Source organism: Glandiceps talaboti, chromosome 23 (genome assembly GCF_964340395.1).
Source record: "Glandiceps talaboti chromosome 23, keGlaTala1.1, whole genome shotgun sequence".
Taxonomy (NCBI): Eukaryota; Metazoa; Hemichordata; class Enteropneusta; family Spengelidae; genus Glandiceps; species Glandiceps talaboti.
The window spans coordinates 13,728,546-13,737,832 of NC_135571.1; the positions used below are offsets into that span (position 1 = coordinate 13,728,546).

The 9,287-nt window shown below is 38.5% G+C and overlaps 1 protein-coding gene across 1 annotated transcript; it reads left to right on the top strand.

Annotated features, from left to right (window-relative positions):
- The first annotated feature begins 130 nt into the window (after positions 1–130).
- Positions 131–9,287, top strand: LOC144453056 (phospholipase A2 AP-PLA2-I-like). Its single transcript, XM_078144329.1, has 4 exons — positions 131–567; positions 2,638–2,797; positions 7,243–7,376; positions 9,023–9,287. The coding sequence occupies exons 1-4, from the start codon at positions 480–482 to the stop codon at positions 9,184–9,186; spliced, it is 546 nt and encodes a 181-aa protein (XP_078000455.1). The 5' UTR covers positions 131–479; the 3' UTR covers positions 9,187–9,287.

Genomic DNA, 9,287 nt, shown 5'->3' on the forward strand with positions numbered 1-9,287 from the left:
CACATGTGCTGTCACGTGACAGATATATATATAGAGACAATGATTCATATTCAAACCATGTAGAAGAGAGGGTAGTCTAAATATAGTTTCTTGTTGTATTCAGCTGTTTTTGTTTTTCAATTCACAGTTGTCGACATTATGGTACTGAGCTTGTCCGTTGAATTAGATATCAGCTTTTCTCTTGGCAGCAAATTATACCGACTACCTTTACTTTAACCATAGAGGGTAACACAGTGGAAGTACGGTGACAATAACCTTTTATTATTTCTGTGTGTATTACGTAAATGATTTGACGAAGTGAATATTAGAACTGCTGAAATGGAAATTGCGGTCGTGTATTTCCGATCTGTGTAGCTAAATATCCTTGTTCTTATACTAAATGACTGCTGCGATCAGTCGGCTATTTGGTTTTAAGGAACTTAACACATTTTTAGCGACAAAGACAACTGTTTAAAACGGAAGGCCGGGAAGAATTTGACATGATGTTATTTGACCATAGAATTGTAAAGCCTTTGTACCAGTGGTTATGGATTCTATACCCATTGTGGTTGGTGATCATATTGAAAGGTATGTAAATAGAAGGAATGTATAATGACAAAACAGTATTCCTACTTTAGCTGTGACCAGTGTCATCAACTCATGTCAGTATACTCTATCTTTTGAGTTAGTTCACTGACATTTCTGTGTAGACTTTGTGTCAATTGGGTAGAACATACATGTATGACCCATGTAGCAATGGTACGGTCAAACAGTTCACCGTGACACCTGATGGGATCATAGATACATACCAATTGACATGTGCCACCGGTTTGTTGTATAAGACAATGTCAATGGGAATGTGGGAAGGGAAAATAACACAATTAAATGGTGTCACTATAGTCATTATGAATGTATAAACAAGTACATGAAGCCATAAAGAATTTGTTTTGTAGACTAAATGCTTTGTGTGATGATAATGCGTACATACAATAATTTGTTACATAACGTGAAATGTTGAAGCATGCATATAAAAGAATGCATTTCGACACACATCTGTTCATATCATTCAATAAATGTCAAACAATATCCATCAATCATAGAAAATTTGACATTTCAAAGTCGTCAATCATAACCATAATTGTACCCCAATCTTTTAGTGACTAGTAACCCGGATGTGACTGAAACACGAATCTTCAGGCGAGACTTTGTTATCCATTTGGTAAAATGTGTAAAATTATAAATTATATCACTATCATTATCAATTATTAATAATTACAAAAATTTCAGAAAAAGAAACAACTCCGACTTTGAGAGTCTACGCAAAACTTTATAAATTGTTAGGAATCTATGCTTTATTGTAAGTTGTAAATCATATTCTCTGTTAGGGACGATCGTACAATGTCACACAAGTTAGATAAATTAACTTGGTTTGTTTAAGAGGGGGGGGGGGGGGGTTGGCGTCCTTGCGATTACTGAATTTCACTTTCGCACTTCCAACCAAATTTTGAAAACTTTCACGTCTTCAATGATAACAGATTTTGTACCATTTACTACTGAGGTGTTGATAAGTTGTGATATTATTATAATTTACTTTAACCTTACTTCTAATGTGACATACACGGCTGGGGTTCCGGTAATATTTTAATGTGTTTACCGTGTTTTACATTGGATTAATCGTACATTGTAGTGATGTGACTGCTACAATGGTTTACATCATATATAAACATAATTGTGTCGCACTTGTGAAAGTCCGTTTAGGGAGAGGGGTAGGTGGTTTTGTCCTAAACGAACGAAGTTCTTTTAGTGCAGCGGTCTGAGGATTTATTGAGCTAGTGCGACTGTCTCTATACGGCCTACCCTCTTTTAAAACACCCTTCAAAACATGTACATGTATATGAGCTCTGGTTTGCAAGAATGACGTACTCATACATTGTCATTTTTGACTCATAACTGATGACGAGTTCAAACACAACTCATTTCTCTGGAATGTTCGTGTAAAAGTTACTAATTTGCATGACGATGTACCAGCCTTTTCACCTGTTTACAATTTGCTGGTATCCATGTTACCGTCCTTGAATAGTAGCTAGCTATTACATACACATACACACTCCACCAACGAGGGTCTATGGTTACGTATGTATACATTATCGCTCAGACCACCAAACACTGATATTACACCATAGACCTGTATGGTCTATGATTATACCTAATCAGTATACGAATTTGATATGATAATCTCCCAGAGGGTCAGATGGTAGATTAACTTTGAGCGAATCCAATACCTTGGATAAGATGTGAAGTCTTTTCATCAAGATAAAAGGGATAGACATGGAAGTACTGTGGTACTTCCATGGAATAAAGGAAAGAACTGGACACAGTCATGGAAGTACCGCCCATGATGCAGTCAATAACGAATATTCAGTCGGAAGGAAAGGCTGGTCAGGCAAAGAAAAAGAATAGAAAGTTCATTGTTATTAAACCACAAACAAATCATATTAAATCAAATCACCACTATGATCGTTGGACCTGGTGTATTGCTTTGACATCATAGCTAGCGCCCTCTATCAACACACTACCTTCACACAATCCGGGACATACAATTAACCGCTAATCTAATAAATACAGACTATTTCACCATCACCTAACCATCTCTTTCAGATGTTGAAGGTACACGACATCGTCGAAATGTTATCCAGTTGGCGGACATGATCGACTGTACGACAAATGTCGGCATTCTAGGGGCTGGGCTGGATTATCTTAGTTACGGTTGTTACTGTGGACCTGGCGGAGAGGGTGAGCCAGTTGATGGAACGGATGCGTAAGTACCGTGACGTCACACCCTAGACATCTACAACAAATTTCAAATTTTGGTTTGAGTCAGATATTTAGAAAAGACACAGTCCCTCTATCATTCACGTACACCGTGACGGTGCGCAGCGCCCTCACACATCGGTTAAACCCGTTACATATGCCGGTGAGGGCGGCGTGACACGACGTATCTAAAGAGTCTATTTCTTATTCCTATCAGTACACGTATAGTAATTGACAGCTGTCAATCATTTTCTTCTTATATTTCTAAGGTGAACACAAACTAAAGCTATATTTGCGACATGTTGAATGAACGTTAGTTTAACCAGGGATCTATTATTATCGAAATAATAGATCCATGCTTTAACTATACTCACAGTGGGATGGCATTTCTGATCTAAATCCATGGTTTAACTACACTCACAGTGGGATGGCATTTCTAATCTAGAGCCATGGTTTAACTACACTCACAGTGGGATGGCATTTCTGATCTAGATCCATGCTTTAACTATACTCACAGTGGGATGGCATTTCTGATCTAGATCCATGGTTTAACTACACTCACAGTGGGATGGCATTTCTAATCTAGATCCATGGTTTAACTACACTCACAGTGGGATGGCATTTCTGATCTAGATCCATGGTTTAACTACACTCACAGTGGGATGGCATTTCTAATCTAGATCCATGGTTTAACTACACTCACAGTGGGATGGCATTTCTGATCTAGATCCATGGTTTAACTATACTCACAGTGGGATGGCATTTCTGATCTAGATCCATGGTTTAACTACACTCACAGTGGGATGGCATTTCTGATCTAGATCCATGGTTTAACTATACTCACAGTGGGATGGCATTTCTAATCTAGATCCATGGTTTAACTACACTCACAGTGGGATGGCATTTCTGATCTAGATCCATGGTTTAACTACACTCACAGTGGGATGGCATTTCTAATCTAGATCCATGGTTTAACTACACTCACAGTGGGATGGCATTTCTGATCTAGATCCATGGTTTAACTACACTCACAGTGGGATGGCATTTCTGATCTAGATCCATGGTTTAACTATACTCACAGTGGGATGGCATTTCTAATCTAGATCCATGGTTTAACTACACTCACAGTGGGATGGCATTTCTGATCTAGATCCATGGTTTAACTACACTCACAGTGGGATGGCATTTCTAATCTAGAGCCATGGTTTAACTACACTCACAGTGGGATGGCATTTCTGATCTAGATCCATGGTTTAACTACACTCACAGTGGGATGGCATTTCTGATCTAGATCCATGGTTTAACTACACTCACAGTGGGATGGCATTTCTGATCTAGATCCATGGTTTAACTACACTCACAGTGGGATGGCATTTCTGATCTAGATCCATGGTTTAACTACACTCACAGTGGGATGGCATTTCTGATCTAGATCCATGGTTTAACTACACTCACAGTGGGATGGCATTTCTGATCTAGATCCATGGTTTAACTACACTCACAGTGGGATGGCATTTCTGATCTAGATCCATTGTTTAACTACACTCACAGTGGGATGGCATTTCTGATCTAGATCCATGGTTTAACTGTACTCACAGTGGGATGGCATTTCTGATCTAGATCCATTGTTTAACTACACTCACAGTGGGATGGCATTTCTGATCTAGATCCATGGTTTAACTACACTCACAGTGGGATGGCATTTCTGATCTAGATCCATGGTTTAACTATACTCACAGTGGGATGGCATTTCTGATCTAGATCCATTGTTTAACTACACTCACAGTTGGATGGCATTTCTGATCTAGATCCATGGTTTAACTACACTCACAGTTGGATGGCATTTCTGATCTAGATCCATGGTTTAACTATACTCACAGTTGGATGGCATTTCTGATCTAGATCCATGGTTTAACTATACTCACAGTGGGATGGCATTTCTGATCTAGATCCATGGTTTAACTATACTCACAGTGGGATGGCATTTCTGATCTAGATCCATTGTTTAACTACACTCACAGTGGGATGGCATTTCTGATCTAGATCCATGGTTTAACTACACTCACAGTGGGATGGCATTTCTGATCTAGATCCATGGTTTAACTACACTCACAGTGGGATGGCATTTCTGATCTAGATCCATGGTTTAACTATACTCACAGTGGGATGGCATTTCTGATCTAGATCCATGGTTTAACTGTACTCACAGTGGGATGGCATTTCTGATCTAGATCCATTGTTTAACTACACTCACAGTGGGATGGCATTTCTGATCTAGATCCATGGTTTAACTACACTCACAGCGGGATGGCATTTCTGATCTAGATCCATGGTTTAACTACACTCACAGTGGGATGGCATTTCTGATCTAGATCCATGGTTTAACTACACTCACAGTGGGATGGCATTTCTGATCTAGATCCATGGTTTAACTACACTCACAGTGGGATGGCATTTCTGATCTAGATCCATGGTCTAACTACACTCACAGTGGGATGGCATTTCTGATCTAGATCCATGGTTTAACTACACTCACAGTAGGATGGCATTTCTGATCTAGATCCATTGTTTAACTACACTCACAGTGGGATGGCATTTCTGATCTAGAGCCATGGTTTAACTACACTCACAGTGGGATGGCATTTCTGATCTAGATCCCCAGTTTAACTATACTCACAGTGGGATGGCATTTCTGATCTAGATCCATGGTTTAACTACACTCACAGTGGGATGGCATTTCTAATCTAGATCCATGCTTTAACTATACTCACAGTGGGATGGCATTTCTGATCTAGATCCATGGTTTAACTACACTCACAGTGGGATGGCATTTCTGATCTAGATCCATGGTTTAACTACATTCACAGTGGGATGGCATTTCTGAACTAGATCCATGGTTTAACTACACTCACAGTGGGATGGCATTTCTGATCTAGATCCATGGTTTAACTGTACTCACAGTGGGATGGCATTTCTGATCTAGATCCATGGTTTAACTACACTCACAGTGGGATGGCATTTCTGATCTAGATCCATGGTTTAACTACACTCACAGTTGGATGGCATTTCTGATCTAGATCCATGGTTTAACTATACTCACAGTTGGATGGCATTTCTGATCTAGATCCATGGTTTAACTATATTCACAGTTGGATGGCATTTCTGATCTAGATCCATGGTTTAACTATACTCACAGTTGGATGGCATTTCTGATCTAGATCCATGGTTTAACTATATTCACAGTTGGATGGCATTTCTGATCTAGATCCATGGTTTAACTACACTCACAGTTGGATGGCATTTCTGATCTAGATCCATGGTTTAACTATACTCACAGTTGGATGGCATTTCTGATCTAGATCCATGGTTTAACTATACTCACAGTTGGATGGCATTTCTGATCTAGATCCATGGTTTAACTACACTCACAGTGGGATGGCATTTCTGATCTAGATCCATGGTTTAACTACACTCACAGTGGGATGGCATTTCTGATCTAGATCCATGGTTTAACTATACTCACAGTGGGATGGCATTTCTGATCTAGATCCATGGTTTAACTACACTCACAGTGGGATGGCATTTCTGATCTAGATCCATGGTTTAACTACACTCACAGTGGGATGGCATTTCTGATCTAGATCCATGGTTTAACTATACTCACAGTGGGATGGCATTTCTGATCTAGATCCATGGTTTAACTACACTCACAGTGGGATGGCATTTCTGATCTAGATCCATGGTTTAACTATACTCACAGTGGGATGGCATTTCTGATCATCAATTTGCTATAGTCTACTAACATCGACCAATAACTGTTTAGTTTGTGTCTACGTTAGCTGAAACCTTGACTGCCACTCAAGTATGAGTTTTTTGTAACTAAGTGTTGGATTTCAACATGAATGTCAATGAAGACTAACAGTTCAAATTAAAAAGAACTTTATACTATGGGAGCAAATTGTTGTGAAAATAAAAAGTAACTTGAATCAACAAAAAATGGACATGTGAAAGCTTCTTTTTGATGCTATCGAAATCATTGTCTATAATAACTTCTACTGCCATGTACAGGTTTAAAGTGGCACAAGCCGAGTTTATATGCTTACATGAAAATACTTATAAAACCTTTGACTTACTATTCTAGTATAATGTTAATATCATGCATACCTTCTATGACATTAAAATTTGTGTTCTGGCATTCTTAGAACTGTTGATCACATAAAGTAGATAGTTCCTGTACATTTTTTGATACGTACAATAAATTACATCATCGGATCATTTATAAAATTATATCCTAGTACCAGTTTTTAGTTCAATCAAATGCAAGAGATGGTTAAATATAGATGAAGTAGAATACTGTCAGTACCTTTTAAACTGCAGAAAAACTTACATTCCAAAACACATTTAAACTCACCCTGTGCCCCTTTAATGTTGAGTCCATGTTTTCTTTTACAGGTGTTGCAAAAGCCATGATGAATGTTATGATACTGCAGATGCTGAAGCTGGTTGTAAAACAATAGAATTATACCTATCAAGTTATGATTACATAACTGAAAACTGTACTAGTTCAACACCCAAGATTACTTGTAGTAAGTACTGTCCATTTGATGTTACTGTTCGACACCTAAGATTACTTGTAGTAAGTACTGCCCGTTTGATGTTACTGTTCAACACCCAAGATTACTTGTAGTAAGTACTGCCCATTTGATGTTACTGTTCGACACCCAAGATTACTTGTAGTAAGTACTACCCATTTGATGTTACTGTTCGACACCCAAGATTACTTGTAGTAAGTACAGCCCATTTGCTGTTACTGTTCGACACACAAGATTACTTGTAGTAAGTACTGGTCTTTTGATGTTACTGTTCAACACCCAAGATTACTTGTAGTAAGTATTTCCCATTTGATGTTACTGTTCGATACCCAAGATTACTAGTAAGTACTGCCCATTTGATGTTACTGTTCGACACCCAAGATTACTTGTAGTAAGTACTGCCCATTTGATGTTACTGTTTAACACCCAAGATTACTAGTAAGTACTGCCCATTTGATGTTACTGTTTAACACCCAAGATTACTTGTAGTAAGTACTGCCCATTTGATGTTACTGTTCAACACCCAAGATTACTTGTAGTAAGTACTGCCCGTTTGATGATACTGTTCAACACCCAAGATTATTTGTAGTAAATAAGTACTGCCCGTTTGATGTTACTGTTTAACACCCAAGATTACTTGTAGTAAGTACTGCCCATTTGATGTTACTGTTCAACACCCAAGATTACTTGTAGTAAGTACTGCCCGTTTGATGATACTGTTCAACACCCAAGATTACTTGTAGTAAGTACAGCCCATTTGATGTTACTGTTCAACACCCAAGATTACTTGTAGTAAGTACTGCCCATTTGATGTTACTGTTCAACACCCAAGATTACTAGTAAGTACTGCCCATTTGATGTTACTGTTCGACACCCAAGATTACTAGTAAGTACTGCCCGTTTGATGATACTGTTCAACACCCAAGATTACTTGTAGTAAGTACTGCCCATTTGATGTTACTGTTCAACACCCAAGATTACTTGTAGTAAGTACTGCCCATTTGATGTTACTGTTCAACACCCAAGATTACTTGTAGTAAGTACTGCCCATTTGATGTTACTGTTCGACACCCAAGATTACTTGTAGTAAGTACAGCCCATTTGGTGTTACTGTTCGACACCCAAGATTACTTGTAGTAAGTACTGCCCATTTGATGTTACTGTTCGACACCCAAGATTACTTGTAGTAAGTACAGCCCATTTGATGTTACTGTTCGACACCCAAGATTACTTGTAGTAAGTACTGCCCATTTGATGTTACTGTTCGACACCCAAGATTACTTGTAGTAAGTACAGCCCGTTTGATGTTACTGTTCGACACCCAAGATTACTTGTAGTAAGTACGTACTGCCCATTTGATGTTACTGTTCGACACCCAAGATTACTTGTAGTAAGTACAGCCCATTTGATGTTACTGTTTGACACCCAAGATTACTTGTAGTAAGTACAGCCCGTTTGATGTTACTGTTCAACACCCAAGATTACTTGTAGTAAGTACTGCCCGTTTGATGTTACTGTTCAACACCCAAGATTACTTGTAGTAAGTACTGCCCGTTTGATGTTACTGTTCGACACCCAAGATTACTTGTAGTAAGTACTGCCCGTCAAATTCTAATATGTAGTTTTTGTTTTCATTTCAGAACCAGAGGATGAGTACGGTTTACTTGACATAGTTCTAAGATTTGCCCAGTGTAAGGCCGTTGTGTGTGGATGTGATAAACAACTAGCTATGTGTGTAGCTCAACATCGTAATACATACAATCCCATCAAGTATAAGGACATGGATAAAAAGAAGTGTTCTTGATAAAATGTGCTGACCAAGCAAAAACATCGTAATTTGACAATAGTTTGACATTGTCACTTGGCAACAATTATTAGCCACCATTTAGAAATTCACGTTGTCAC

Coding starts and splice junctions, on each gene's coding strand:
- LOC144453056 (XM_078144329.1), top strand. CDS start 480: ATGATGTTATTTGACCATAGAATTGTAAAGCCTTTGTACCAGTGGTTA. Junction 568..2,637: donor GTTGGTGATCATATTGAAAG/GTATGTAAATAG, acceptor CATCTCTTTCAG/ATGTTGAAGGTACACGACAT. Junction 7,377..9,022: donor AACACCCAAGATTACTTGTA/GTAAGTACTGTC, acceptor TTTTCATTTCAG/AACCAGAGGATGAGTACGGT.